Genomic DNA, 16427 nt, shown 5'->3' with positions numbered 1-16427 from the left:
TTTTTAATTTTTTGTCTTGGAAAGAGCAAATTTTTGCGTAAATATATGCAAACCGATGATATAAGATTGCTGACAAAAATTAAGATCGTAGATATTCCTATTTCCGTTCGAAAATTCATGTTTTATGGCTTAAACCGTTACTAACAGTTTAGGAAAAATGCATAAAACACCAATTTTTGAACTTAAATATAAAAATCTGCGATCTATTTTTTGTCAGCAGTCTTAAATAACTGGTTTCCATGGATTTTTGCAAAAATTGGCCCATTCCAAGACAAAAAGTTGTCAATATGTTCAATCTGTGAGAGTGCAGCTTTAAAGTAAGTGACATTGCATTACCCGACTTACTGTCAGCTTTTAAATGAATTGCAGACTCTTGTTTAAGCTTTTATATTGTTTGATCAAGTTGTGCAAAATGTATTTCACCTAAATACACATATTTGCGGAACGTAAATATAGATAAGAGCAGCGTTAGTTGCATACAAATTAAAGTGCATCGTTCTGAAATAGATCGTTAAATATTTGCAAATAAACTTTCGCAGCAAAAAATTAGCTATGACATTTTCAAATGTCACTTACATTCCAAACATGCCAATTTTGTAATACGGATATCCTCAGTGTTTATCGATAATATTATAGATAATCCGCTCCGGTTAAACTCGGGCACGCGCTTACATCGTCCGCATGTCGAGTTTTATGAACAAAGAGGATCTGGTATAAGGCAGGTATTGCCCCCTACTGATATTAGAAATGTTTGTTAAGGCATTTTCAGATTTATATGGAACTAGAATAGCATTTAAGTGTGAGCCCGCGCGAAGGTTTTCAAGACTTATCGTCTTCTTCATGATCCTTTTGCTTTAAGTGAAGCTGACCTTATATCAAGACAAGGGCACGAACTACGTGTTTTTCATTGTATATTTTAAGATTCTTAATTGATGTCATAATTCAGCTGTTGTCATGAAGCGCATTCAGGGTATATTTACCAAGACGGCTGTTTATCATTCCGTCAACTTTCAGTCGAATGTCTCCTGCGTATGTTTCTACGGGCTATCTTTTCACAAACATGTTTCGAGAACCCTTCAGGTGACATGATGAACTAAGTGACCAGTGGTCAGTAGCGACCAGTTGTCACCGACAACCTTGAACATTATTTACTATTTTTTAGTTATTTTTAACACATAATTATCATCTTTATTTTGCTTAGGGACCATTCCACGATCTCTAATCCACGATCTCTAAAATTGACAATTTCGTGGTCAATATAGGATATGAAGAGTGGTATAATACGTTATTGATCAATATTGAAGACATGATTATAAATATTTACATGTTTAGGGTGTGGGGGGGTTTCTAAAAATATTTACGGATCAGAGAACGCAAATATGTATTGAAAACTTTATTAATATTATTAAACTTCTACTACTATGGAATGGTTTCCGGAGTAAAAATAAATCAAATTATTTAGTAATATGATTGCAAATTCGTTGGGAATAAAAATGTTGTCAATCTTATTTAGGCATTATTATTGTCAATTTCACTGCTCGTTGGCAGGGCGCTTTAAATGCAAACGTTATGGGGATAAACCAAAGCATTTTCTGGTATATACTCATTTCTATTCCCAAAACACAACCTTGTACGATGGGGGTATTTTTCGAGTACAAATCATTTCGTATCGCGGGAAAATTAAAGCAAAAACCTGTGCCAAACTTTTTAAAGTTTTACCAAAGTTTTACCGTGTAAAGTAAAATGTTTGGAGTTTGACACCGAACTACTTTTTTGTTAAGAGTACAAGTTAAAGTATTGCTGTGTTCGTTTGGCCTGAGGGTGTTTGTTTTCTTAACATTTTTGACAGCGTTCTCGCCTATGAAATAAGGCTATCAAAACAAATACTAATATTAAATTTTATTTTTGTTTTTTACTTCACTTTGGCTTCTGTAACATCGGTTTATTGTAAAAAGGTAAATATCTGTGTTAGTGCGTTAACTTGAACTAGATTTAATGGACCGATTTCTTTATAATGAATAAAAACATTCCCGCTTGGCTCGAACTGATGCTCAATGTATTTTCCCTGGGAGATCGAGACAACGGGGTTCGACTGTACCTATGGGCCATTCGACCATTGCAATGAAAATGAAGAAACTTACTGCTCAAAATGTTAATTTTGCGAGAAGCATAACTGATATAATTATAACAGGTAACATAAAAGAGTTAAAGATTAGCGTCAATGCAATTGTAGCTTATAAAACAATGTACAGGATTATTAAAACGACACATTGAACATTCCCTGTTTGGTCCTGACCAGCAGGTGTTTATAAGTATTTTTAATTCTTTTAAAATGTCTGCTTATCTAAATTCATTTGGAAGGTTGTTTCACACTTATACAGCCTCAAATCGAAATGAGTTCTTGCCATATATGTTGAAGTTCTTACCCAAGGAATATTAACTGTGTTTGCAAACCTGAAACTGTATGTAGGTGTTTTATTAAATTTAACAAGATCATGTAAAGATTCTGTTAAAATTCCGTGTAAAGACTTAAAAGTTTCATTTGCAATAGTTTTAATACTTCCAGCATGAAGGGTAGACAAATTACAGAGATTCAATAAATCTTCATACGATAAGTAAAAACCATTATAGACTATTCGAAGGGCCCTGTCTTAAAGTTTTTCTAATTTTTCAGAATTGTTTTTACTACAAAAATGCCAAATGATAGAACAAAAGTTAAAGTTTGATCTGATAAAAGATTTAAAAATAAGAAGTTCGTTTTTTTCCGACAATTGCTTAGTCTGAAGAATGTTCAGTTGAGTTCCACACACCTTTTTGCACAGGAATGTTAATTGTGTTTCAAATTTTAACATGTAATCTAGTTCCACTCCTGGAAGTTTGGCCTGTTCATCACATTCTATTGTGTTGCTGGATATTATAAGTTACGGGGTTAGTAGGGGACCCGATATGGAATATATGGGGCAAAGGAAACGGTTTCCTGCTCCCCGTATATCCCATATCGGGTCACCTTCTAACCCCGTAACGTATATATCACGTCGACAACCTGTTTACATATTTTAAATGTATCATTTATTTATCGGAATCGGAAAATAGACGCCATTTTGGTACGATATAAAATTGGTGACCCAATATGGAAAAATATGGGGTCACCGCCTGACCAATGGCGTTGCGTCATTTATGTTGGAGGTGTAATATAGTAAATAAGTCAATGTCCTTGTGTGCATTTTTACCAATTGATTAAGCTTGGCATTTATCTACTGCTTTCATTTGATTTAAAGTGAACCAGTCAAGGAGTTGAATGTTCTCTGGGTGACATGATATAGAGAACCAGTCAAGGAGTTGATAGCTCTCTGTGTGGCATGATATAGAGAACCAGTCAAGGAGTTGATAGCTCTCTGTGTGGCATGATATAGAGAACCAGTCCAGGAGTAGATAGCTCTCTGTGTGATATGAAATAGAGAACCAGTCAAGGCGTTGATAGCTCTCTGTGTGACATGATTTAGAGAACCAGTCAAGGAGTTAATAGCACTCTGTGTTATGATATAGAGAACCAGTCAAAGAGTTGATAGCTCTCTGTGTGACATGATATAGAGAACCAGTCAAGGAGTTGATAGCTCTCTGTGTGGCATGATATAGAGAACCAGTCAAGGAGTTGATAGCTCTCTGTGTGGCATGATATAGAGAACCAGTCAAGGAGTTGATAGCTCTCTGTGTGGCATGATATAGAGAACCAGTCAAGGAGTTGATAGCTCTCTGTGTGGCATGATATAGAGAACCAGTCAAGGAGTTGATAGCTCTCTGTGTGGCATGATATAGAGAACCAGTCAAGGAGTTGATAGCTCTCTGTGTGGCATGATATAGAGAACCAGTCAAGGAGTTGATAGCTCTCTGTGTGGCATGATATAGAGAACCAGTCAAGGAGTTGATAGCTCTCTGTTTGGCATGATATAGAGAACCAGTCAAGGAGTTGATAGCTCTCTGTGTGGCATGATATAGAGAACCAGTCAAGGAGTTGATATCTCTCTGTGTGGCATGATATAGAGAACCAGTCAAGGAGTTGATATCTCTCTGTGTGGCATGATATAGAGAACCAGTCAAGGAGTTGAATGCTTTCTGTGTGGCATGATATAGAGAACCAGTCAAGGAGTTGAATGCTCTCTGTGTGGCATGATATATAGAGAACCAGTCAAGGAGTTGATATCTCTCTGTGTGGCATGATATAGAGAACCAGTCAAGGAGTTGATATCTCTCTGTGTGGCATGATATAGAGAACCAGTCAAGGAGTTGAATGCTTTCTGTGTGGCATGATATAGAGAACCAGTCAAGGAGTTGAATGCTCTCTGTGTGGCATGATATATAGAGAACCAGTCCAGGAGTTGAATGTTCTCTGTGTGACATGATATAGAGAACCAGGCAAGGAGTTGAATGCTCTCTGTGTGCAATGATATAACTGAAGAAACTTGAAACTTGAATAAAACCAAAGACAAAAAAAACAAAACTAGCTAATGACTAACTTACAGTCTATATTTATATTTCCTTCCTTTGTTTTTTTTCTTCAAAAGAGCCAATGGTAAAAGAGCCATTGCCTTACGTGACAAACAACTCACTTCCACATTCTATGAAAGAAAGCTGACACTTCCTTCTCCAGTACACCGGATTTTTGTGTCACTTGATACCCAGAAAAGATGCCTTAAGAAAAACAACTGTCAAGCACTGACGACAATAAAAACATATCAAATTTCATTTTGATATTTTAATAGTGAGAGTTATATTTTGGAAATGACAAAGCAGGCTTTGCTTATCTCGATGTCACACTGTTTTCAATTTTCTTATTCCGTTTTTGTCATAAAGTTACTAAATCAGTTCATTGACCGAACATTTTATTTAACACAACCTAGAATAGAGGATAATATTGTGTTTGTTTTCGAGTAGCACAATAAAGAAAACAATTCAAAACATGATACCGAAAATAAGTATGTAATAACTAATGTGATATTCATATACTAGTATTTCAAAATGGCGTAAGAAATGTTTATTCCCACTTATAGGGCCATTTCACCAAGGATTGTTTTGGTCCCGAGAGTTCCGGATCTCTTTTTTAGTCGATCGGCCCTATTTTTGCAAAATAAGTCGGGAACCTGCGTGCACTTACGTGCACTAACCTATACCTTCGGGGTAAGAACTGGCGCGATCGCATTAGTCCCCCGAGGGTCTGGTACCTAAAAAGTGATCGGCTACTGTTTTTAAACAAGTTAAAAACCAGTAGCCGATCAAAAACCGTCGCCCCGTGGTCGCCTTGGTCATCTCAGGGATCTCTAAAGGTCCACTTGTTTCGCCCCCCCCCTCTGGAGCCCTCTGGAGCCTTCTGGAGCTTTCGTTTAGCCTCTGCCGCTCTCTTCCGAGGGTCGTGCGTAGTGTGGTCGGAGTGTAAGCACCCGACCATCACCAGATCCTCGGACGACCAGCCCGCATGGCCCCGTAAATGCTCGTTAGTGCCCGATCACACATGCAGTTAGCCGACTTTCACCCACTCTTTGCGCGAGAGTGGCAGAGGATGTCCAAGAGTAGCCGATTAAGCACCGAGACAAGCCGATTAGGGCGACCTATATAAAAAGGGGTCCCAAAGAGCAGCAGACCATAACCCGCTTCGACACCAAACGCGCAACACCTCTTCAGACCAACGCTATGCCCAAGGGAAAAAAGACCGGCCAGGGGAAGAATGCCAGAACTATGCCTCCACGAATTCCAACGCCGCCGGTTCCTGAGGTTCCGGTCGAGGTTCCGTTCGAGGTTCCTGTCGCTCGAGTTCTGCCTCCCCTCGACGAAGAAAATACAGCTCCTCAGAAAAATAAGGCAAGGAAGAGTGTCACCATGTCTGCCACTGAAGAGAAGGATATGGTGGACTTTATCCAACAGAACCCCTGCCTCTACGACAAGTGGCTCAACAAAACGGTCAGAGATGAGCTGTGGAGGACCCAGGCGGAAGTGATGCAACGTCCCAGAGAAGAGCTGACTCCCTGGTACAAGTCCATCTGGATCCGACTCTCTCGTCTGGGGAAAATCAAATCCGGCCAGAAAGCAGTCCGTATCACAGACAGAGACCAGTAAGTATCTACAATTACTTTATTGACAGTTGTATTTGCAATGTTTTTCATATGTTGCAGTAATGTAAACTGTTGAAATAAGTGATAGGCGCAAATTGTAATCAATACAATGGTCAATATTCACTGTACGAATTATCAATCAAATATTTTGACCCGTTCTATCTTATTTACATAAAACTTGTGCTGCGTCGGAATTTGGTTCAGTTTACAAGTGTATCGATCATGTGTGGAAATATGTTTTTGCTCTTTATATAATATTTCTTTTAATTTGTGTCTTTTCAGATGGATCCTAGACAACTTCTCCTTCCTGATCTCCCACATGAAAGAGGTTCCAAGGAGGAACACTGTATCTATGTACGCGAAGGCAACCGCTGCAACTACAGCACCCCTGGCCGCGGCCTCTACTTCGACCTCCGTAGAGGTGATCCCTGACGACTGCATCCTGGACGTTCAGGAGATGCCCGACATTCCACCCATTCAACCAACGTCGGAGTCTTTTGAGCTGCGACACCCGTCTCACACCGAGAGAACTAGTCTACTCTAGTAGTACTGACAAGCGCGCCATTGATGAGATGCAGTCTCAGAGGGAGCAGAGCAGCGAGCTCGCCCAGCTCTCCAGGAACCTGCTGCAGACTATTTGGCCGACCACCAGCCTAGACATGCACCACATGTGCGGCTACCTGTCCAGTCAGTTCAACGAGGTACGCCCAGAGATCTGGAAACGTTACAGGGCCAGATTCTTCCTGCTCTGCGAGGAGATGGTAGCGGAGAATGATGCAGCCAACGCCGCCGAACGTCAGAGTCAGCCTCCGCAGCAGCAGCCTCAGCAGCCTCTAGAACGGCAGCCTCTGCAACAGCAGCAGCCTCCGCAGCAACAGCCTCAGCAGCATCTGCAACAGCAGCAGCAGCCTCAGCAGACTTTCCAGCAGCAACAGTATGTCCACAACGAGTGGCAGCCTCCCCCTAGCCAGTGGGGCACCCAAACGTATCCTGGAGTGACTCCCTGGAATTCCATGGACTACGAATGGGTGCAGCGCACGGTTCCTGCACAGACAGTGACCAGATCGTCGCCCAGGTCACGTAGCTGCCCACCGTTTAGGACACAAACCCACGCCACTATGAACACACCGCAGCTTCCTTCCCAGGGAAGCCTTGGCCGGATTAGCTTCAACGATTCATTCAGCTCCTTGCTCAAACAGAACCGAGACTCGCAGGACAGCGTGGTAAACCAAATTGTCGACGACCATCAGCCTGACCAATTAACAGTCTGATGACTCTGATGACCAGCCGCCCTCTGATGACCAGTAGTGTTAAAAACAATCTGTCTGACATTTGGATTATTTGATCAAGCATTGCCTTTCGATTCCAAAAGAGACTTTATGTTGTAAATATGTTATTAAATTGTTTTGATGTTCATTATTAAACTTTTGAAAATGTTTATCAAATGTCTTTGTTCTATTAAAAAATGTGTTGATAATTTTTGTCAAACACCAAAAAAGAAACCAAATAAATGGGGAACTTCAATCATTATGAGGCAAAAAAATGAGTTGCACTTTTTTTCTTCTTTTTTGGTGTTTGACAAAAAAGAAATGAAAAACACACACAAGTTCAATTTCTTGGAAGAATAGGGCTTTATTAAGTACAAAGATATTTACAATTAACAAAGTCAAAACAGTATACAAAAGTATTTTACTGGAAATTTTAAAATATACATTGAACAGAATGTCAATATCTTAAGTTGTCTCTGGGCTGAAGAGTTCTATCCTGCCAAGGAATCGACCCAGCTGGACTGTTGAAGTAGTGCTTGAGATAGTCCCTCTGGTTCTTTCCTTCAACATTGTCCCTGTTGTGGCCAAGGTTTTGGGCAAGGTCATGCATCGCAGCTCCATTTCTCCACTCTCCTGGGATAAGATTATGGTCTTCATCTTCCTTATCCATTTCTGCATTCTGCATCTGTGGGTACCTCATCCTCATGATGTTATGAAGAATCACACTTGCTTCCACATTCAGTCTGCCTACTTCAGGGATTACTTGCATAGGCGTTAGCATGCACCGCCACCGGCTAGCCAAAATCCCGTAGGCGTTTTCCACAACACGTCTGCCCCTGGATATCCTGTAGTTGAGGATGACCTCCTCTCTGCTCAAACCTCTTCTTGAGTAGGGCTTCATCATGTAGTTACGTAAAGCAAAGGCATCATCAACCAGAAAGAAGAAGGGGAATTCAACGTCGTCGTTGGGCATTGGCGCTGGAGCAGGCAGATTCAGCATACCTTGTTTAACGCTCTCCTTAAGTTCTGATGCAGAAATCTGTAGTTGGCATCAACCAGAACCATCCGTACCAAAGAGCAGAACTTCTTGTAGTTATAGTACAGCGACCCACTGTTAGGAGGTTTCCTGATTGCGCAATGTTTACCATCCAGAGCTCCAAGGGCGTGTGGCACATTCCACCTCTTCTGAAATTCATCAGCGATTTCTTTCCATTCTTCAGCAGTTACAGGACAGGGGTTTACTTCATCTTTGTAATCTTCGACAATAGCCTTGGTCACAATAGGAATGAAGGCAGCAACTGTATGGCGTGACACTCTGAAAGAATAGGACACTGTTGTGTAGCTATCACCAGTCGCCAGGTATCGCAAAGTTGTGGCCAGTTTCACCCCAGGATCTATCGCCAGCCAGTAGTTGGTGTCCATCTTATGTATACGTGGGCCAATTCGATCCAGCATCTCATCATACATCTCTGGAGGCATGCGTAGAAAGTTTCGAAAGGAACAGAATCACCGACCCTCATCTCTTGCATCAGTGCATCGTATTGGCCATAGTGTAGCCTTCTGTCATCACCCAGCCAGAGAGCACACCAACACCTGGAAATATACGAAATATAAGAAATTTATTCAGAACAATATCAATACAAGAGAATTGTAATGAATCAAAACACATATAGAAATCCTTTTAAATGTCAGAAATAATTAATTGTTACTTAATAGAACAGCAACGCATATATTTACTCAATGTAATTATAAATAATGATAAATGTACAAATTGATACCAATGCCAGAGAACTATAAATCTTTATAATTAAAAAATAAACTGCAAACTATTCTCAGAACAGGTACTGAAACAAAACAAAGGTGAAAAACTTTAACAATTCACAAAACCTTACTTCTTTTTAGCATATCTTCTCTTGACCCTGTTCCACCTCCTCAGCATACTTTCTAGTCTTGTAACATTGTGCTGTGCTATAGCAGTACGAAGTTGTAAAGCTACAACAAGCCCCAGCACTGCTTGTTGGTCCATGACCTTCACTGGCTTGTCAGAAAATGGTGAAAGGCTTCGATCTGGCTCGATTTATATAGTCGGGACACAAAAACACCGATCTCTCGCCGATCTGGGCAAATTTAGTCGGCCAAAGATCGTTTAAATCGTCCGAAGAACGTTAACTTTTGGGTTTCTGCGGCTACCTGCGTCAACATAAGCCTACATTCGGCCACTCTCGCGCGAAGAACGGCATAAGAACGGCGGACATCGGCCGCAGAGCAGCCGAAAGCGTCCTCTCTCGAGCCGGGATCGCCCATTTTCGGTCCCAAACAACGCGCGAACATCGCTCACGTGCGCACGAGATGCGGGTTTCTACTGGGCCTTTGTCTTGTACCTGCGGGTACTTGCGCATACTTTCGCATACTTGCGCCCCTGAAACGTGTCGATCGCTCGAAGAACGTCCGTGAATCGTCCCTCGCCGTGGTTCATTGGTCGGGATTCAATCGGCTTAAAAATGGGGACGATTGGAGGCGATTCAGGACGACAATCTGGCCGATCAAAAAAATAAATCATCGGGGATAATCTGGTACAGATTGGGCCGATTGGAAAAAACAATCCTTGGTGAAATGGGGGCATTACCCGACCAATCCTATTATTTTTCTCCTGATCATACATATTTTATGCCGGATTATGGATCAATTTCGTAATTTCTTACAATATTGCATTTTTGGAGTGAACATGTTAAAATTTAAACGTTTCATAACTACAATTTCTAATAATAGTGGTATTCCAAGGTATAGGATGGGTTGGTACAGAACCCGGTTCTCAAAAACAAACAAAAAGAAAGAAAAAAATTATGTAACCAACCTTACCTACTTTTTTGGAGATAATATTGGAAACTTTTTTCCTTTTTTCTTTTTATTTTTTTTTGGGGGGGGTGGGGGGTGGGGTTAGCTAAATGAAACAAAACAGGACGGATCATGGTGGTTTGTGCAAAAGCCAGTTTGCACTGTTGTTAGATGTTAACGGAATTGCCTACTTTTTGCTACTATTACCGATGACACACCAACGTAAACTATGCTGGCATATTGCATTTTGTTTCAAATAGATTGCTTAATCATATAGACCATTTGCAAGGACCAAATTTATGTCATAACATAAGATTAAGTATGTGTGTGTATACACGTACTGGTTATCTCATTTATTGAAAATGTATTTCAATGCATAGACGCATACAAGGTAATTAATGAGTCTTTCAAACCGCTAGGCAATGTAAGCAATAAAGCGGACACAATGCTCTAAAACTGCTTATACCTCCTTTTTCTTCTGTATCTACGCTGTTCAGATATTCACGCAGCGGCTAGTATGGATACATTTCGCATTCAATGTGTAGGTTCCCCAAAGGAGCGGAGCTTAGAGAAGCAATAAACGAAGCAATGGCGTAATACAATTCTAAACGACTTCGTGTTGTCTCAGTTTCAGGAATTTACCAGAATTCCGTTGTATGTCATTGGTTCCTTCGAATTAAATCAAGATATCAAAACAATCTTTACGGGAATAACACAGTGTTTCGATTCATATCATAGGTGTGTATATTAATATTTACATTAAGTTGCAATAATAAGGAAAACCACAAGTCTGCTGCACCTGCGTGAGATTTAACCAAATAGTGAATCATTCATTCAACCACAGCACAATTGCTGTCGCTAATATCAATCCATTATGAATCGTCTAGTTTATATTAAACCGCAAGCCATGACTTAAGTACTGCGACTGGATTTGTTAAAAATGATGTCCAAAAGATGGCACTGGCGTAATATGGCATTGAAGAAACCTTGAAAACACTACACATATATCTGGTTTGCTGGAAAAACATGAACAACTGCGCAGATACCCAAGTAGCCTATGCATGTAATCAGGACCTGTTTTAAAGGCACAAGGACCAATGTCAAACATGCAATCTACGAGCGATATGCGACGCCACAATAAACATTACACTACATTGCAAGTATTGTGTTTGTCAGGAATCACATAATCTTGTTGGCTCCTTACACGCTTACACGATCGGATCACATGAGCTGATAGGCCATGATATAAGTGCCTTTAAAGAAAATGTGTAAAAAAGTGACAGCACTTTTAAACATTTTAGGCAGCACGACAAACTTCTTTCATCGTCCAATACCGTGTCAGCGCGATATTCATTTTTTGAATGTCCAATATTCTATTTTATAAGGTCTTATATCCAATGTTGTGCCATAAAGACATTCACATTTTTCGCCTTGACCAACTCCATACAACTAGCTATGAACCAATTAATATGAAATAGACTAATTTACGAAATTATGGAATAAAGCTGTTGTAAAATTATCTACGCCTTCAGAAAACCTACAACTTTAAACGTTAAGCACAATGCTGACGAATTTCCATTTAAATAGAGATACCACCATGGTCTTTGTGTAACGAAACAAGAGCACCGAGCAATTGCTAGGAAACAAGAGAGCTGTATGTGTGCCATAAAACAAGGCCTTCGAATGTGTGCCACAGAAACATAAAACGTGCCACAAAACATGACCACTGTACGTGTGACACAAAAGACGGCCGCTGTAGGTTGGCCACAAAACAAGGCCATTGTTAGTATGCCACAATACAAGGGTACCATACGTGTTCAACAAAACAGGCCAATGAAGTAGGCCACAAAAACGGCCAATGTAGGTGTGCAACAAAAAAAAAGAAAATAAAGGTTAGTCACAAAAAGTTCAACTATAGTTGTGAAACAAAACAAGGCGACTGTTATGGTTAGTCACAAAACGAGGTCACCATATGTGTGCCACAAAACAATTATATAACTCTTTTACACAAAACTAGTTCACTGTATGTGTGCCACAAAACAAGGCCAATTTAGTTGGACACTAAACGTTGTAACGGTGCCTTACAACACGCCCACTATAAATGTGCCAAAAAACAACAGAACTGTATTTTTGAGGCTACACATTTTTCAAGTAGTTCTTATTGCAACATCAACATCTTGCATTGGACGGTCATCTATATCTTGCATTGGACGGTCATCTACATCTTGCATTGGACGGTCATCTACATCTTGCATTGAACGGCCATCTACATCTTGCATTGGACGGTCATCAACATCTTTGCATTGGACGGTCATCAATATCTTGCATTGAACGGTCATCTACATCTTGCATTGGACGGTCATCTACATCTTGCATTGGACGGTCATCAACATCTTGCATTGGACGGTCATCAACATCTTTGCATTGGACGGTCATCAACATCTTGCATTGGACGGTCATCAACATCTTGCATTGGACGGTCATCTACATCTTGTATTTGACTGTCATCTACATCTTGCATTGGACAGTCATCTACATCTTGCATTGGACGGTCATCAACATCTTGCATTGAACGGTTATCTACATTTTGCAATGGACGGTCATCAACATATTGCAATGGAAGGTCATCAACATCTTGCATTGGATGGTCAGCAACAAATTGCATTGGACGGTTATCAATATCATGCATTGGACGGTCATCTACATCTTTGTATTGGGCGGTAATCTACATCTTGCATTTAACAGTCATCAATATCTTGCATTGGACGGTCGATTACATCTTGCATTGGACGGTCATCAACATCTTGCATTGGACGGTAGTCATCTTCATCTTGCATTGGACGGTCTTCAACATCTTACATTGGACGCTCATCAACATCTTGCATTGGACGGTCATCATCTACATCTGGCATTGGACGGTCATCATCTACATCTTGCATTGGACGGTCATCGTCTAAATCTTGCCTTGGACGGCCATCTACATCTTGCATTGGACGGTCATCTACATCTTACATTGGACGGTCATCTACATCTTACATTGGACGGTCATCTTCATCTTGCATTGGACAGTTATCAAAATCTTGCATTGAACGGAAGTCTACATCTTGCATTGGACGGTCATCTACACCTTGCGTTGGACAGTCATATACATCTTGCATTGGGTGGTCATCTACATCTTACATCGGACGGTCATCTACATTTTTGTATTGGACGGCCATCTACACATTGCATTGGACGGTCATCATCAACATCTTGCATTGGACGGTTATCAACATCTATGCATTGGACGGTCATCAACATCTTTGCATTGGACTGTCATCAATATCTTGCATTGGACGGTCATCTGCATTTTGCATTGGGCGGTCATCAACTACATCTTCCATTGGGCGGTCATTATCAACATCTTGCATTGGTCTGTCATCAACATCCTGCATTGGACGGTCATCTACATCTTGCATTGGATGGTCATCAACATCTTTGCATTGGACTGTCATCAATATCTTGCATTGGACGGTCATCAACATCATGCATTGGGCGGTCATCATCTACATCTTGCATTGGGCGGTCATCATCAACATCTTGCATTGGACGGTCATCGACATCTTGCATTGGACAGTCATCAACATCTTTGCATTTGACGGTCATCAACATCTTGCATTTGACGGTCTTCTACATCTTGCATTGGACGGTCATCAACATCTTGCATTGGACGATCATCGACATCTTGCATTGGACGGTCATCTACATCTTGCATTGGGCGTTCATCATCTACATCTTGCATTGGACGGTCATCAACAGCATCTTGCATTGGTCGGTCATCATCAACATCTTGCATTTGACGGTCATCGACATCTTGCATTGGACAGTCATCAACATCTTTGCATTTGACGGTCATCAACATCTTGCATTTGACGGTCATCTACATCTTGCATTGGACGGTCATCAACATCTTGCATTGGACGGTCATCGACATCTTGCATTGGACGGTCATCTACATCTTGTATTGGGCGGTCATCATCAACATCTTGCATTGGACGGTCATCAACAACATCTTGTATTGGATGGTCATCAACATCTTCACATTAGACGGTCATCAACATATTGCATTGGACTGTCATTAACACTTTGCATTGGGCGGTCATCTACACCTTGACTTGGACGGTCATCATCAATATCTTGCATTGGACGGTCATCAACATCTTTGCAATGGTCGGTCATCAATATCTTGCATTGGACAATCATCGACATCTTGCATTGGACGGTCATCTACATCTTGTACTGGACGGTCATCACCATCTTGCATTGAACGGTCATCTACATCTTGCATTGGATTGTCATCAACATCTTGCATTGGACGGTCGACTAAATCTTACATTGGACGATCATCCCCGTCTTGCATTTGACGGTCATCAAAATCTTGCATTATGCATTGATCGTTCATCAACATCTTCCATTGGACGGTCATCTACATCTTGCATTGGACGGTCATCAACATCTTGCATTTGACGGTCATCAACATCTTGCATTGACGGTCATCAACATCTTGCATTGGACGGTCATCTACATCTTTCATTGGACGGTTATCTACATCTCGCATTGGACGGTCATCTACATCTTTCATTATACGGTTATCTACATTTTGCATTAGACGGTCATCAACAACTATGCATTGGGCGGTCATCATCTACATCTTGCATTGGACGGTCATCAACATCTTTCATTGGACGGTCATCATCATGTTGCATTGGACGGTCATCTACATTTTGCATTGGACGGTCATCATCAACATCTTGCATTGGGCGGTCATCATCTACATCTTGCATTGGACGGTCATCAACATCTTTCATTGGACGGTCATAATCATGTTGCATTGGACGGTCATCAACATCTTGCATTTGACGGTCATTTACATTTTGCATTAGACGGTCATCTACATTTTGCATTGGACGGTCATCAACAACTATGCACAGGGCCGTAATTAATATCTCGCATGGGATGGTCATCAACAATTATGCATTGGGTCGTAATTAATATCTCGCATTGGATGGTCATCAACAACTATGCATTGGGCGGTATTTATCTACATCTTGCATTGGACGGTCATCTACATCCTGCATTGGACGGTCATCTACATCTAGCATTTCACGGTCATCTACATCTTGCAGTTCACGGTCATTAACATTTGCATTGAACTGTCAATTAAATCTACAACATCTTGCACTGCACTGTTATCTACATCTACAACATCTATTTGACGGCCATCTCTTGTTTTTCTCGGTCATCATCAACATCTTGCATTGGACCGATCAGCTACAAAAACGAGTACCTTTTCCTTTTCATGCTCTTTCCTTGTCATAGGCGAGCAATCGTTGTCTCAATACAAGTTCATTTCTCGTCCTTTCGCATCGGGGAATTGAAAAAAAACAGGCAGAATGCAGGTTTCATATAGGTCATTTGTGAACGTATTTCGGTGTGAAAAAGTATTACAAGATTCTTTAGAAGAATACAATTATTTGCTTGGCACGTACATATTGTCTCTGAAAAAAGGTGTATCAAATTTCATATTAATTATCTTGTATTTCTTTGCGAAATGGCCGGCATTAACGTTCTTGAACAACGCCGATAATGCCGGCGAAGACAAAAAACTATAACACCAAGGCTAAAACCAAGCTAATAACACGGTGTTAAAACATCAAGGCTATAACACCAAGGCTATAACATCGAGGCTTTAACACAAAGGCTATAACACTAAGGCTATATCAATGAGGCTATAACATCGAGGCTTTAACACAAAGCCTATAGCACAAAGGCTATAACACAAAGGCTATAACATCGAGGCTTTAACACAAAGGCTATAACACCAAGGCTATAACATCAAGGCTCTAAAATCAAGGCTATAAGACTAAGACTAAAACACCAAGACTATAACACCAAGACTATAACACCAAGACTATAACATCAAGGCTATTACATCAAGGCTATTACACCAAGACTATAATACCAATGCTACAACATCAAGGCTATAACACCAAGGCTATAACATCAAGGCTATAACATCAAGGCTATAACATCAAGGCTATAACACCAAGACTATAACACCAATGCTACAACATCAAGGCTATAACACCAAGACTATAACACCAAGGCTATAACATCAAGGCTATAACATCAAGGCTATAACACCAAGGCTATAACACCAAGGCTATAACATCAAGGTTAT

General features: G+C 40.7%; 1 protein-coding gene across 1 annotated transcript; it reads right to left on the bottom strand.

The window, feature by feature from the left end:
- Positions 1 to 7829: 7829 nt before the first annotated feature.
- On the bottom strand, positions 7830 to 8851 carry LOC128210457 (uncharacterized). The gene is made up of 2 exons (XM_052914807.1): positions 8444 to 8851; positions 7830 to 8411 (listed from the first exon to the last, which is right to left on the bottom strand). Exons 1-2 carry the CDS (start codon positions 8849 to 8851, stop codon positions 7830 to 7832), a joined length of 990 nt encoding a protein of 329 aa, XP_052770767.1.
- Positions 8852 to 16427: the final 7576 nt, after the last annotated feature.

This window comes from Mya arenaria, chromosome 12 (genome assembly GCF_026914265.1).
Source record: "Mya arenaria isolate MELC-2E11 chromosome 12, ASM2691426v1".
NCBI classification, from domain to species: Eukaryota; Metazoa; Mollusca; class Bivalvia; order Myida; family Myidae; genus Mya; species Mya arenaria.
The sequence above is the reverse complement of the archived record's forward strand: the minus strand, read 5'-3'. Positions and strand labels throughout refer to the sequence as shown.

Coding starts and splice junctions, on each gene's coding strand:
- LOC128210457 (XM_052914807.1), bottom strand. CDS start 8,851: ATGCCTCCAGAGATGTATGATGAGATGCTGGATCGAATTGGCCCACGT. Junction 8,412..8,443: donor ACAAGAAGTTCTGCTCTTTG/GTACGGATGGTT, acceptor TGCCAACTACAG/ATTTCTGCATCAGAACTTAA.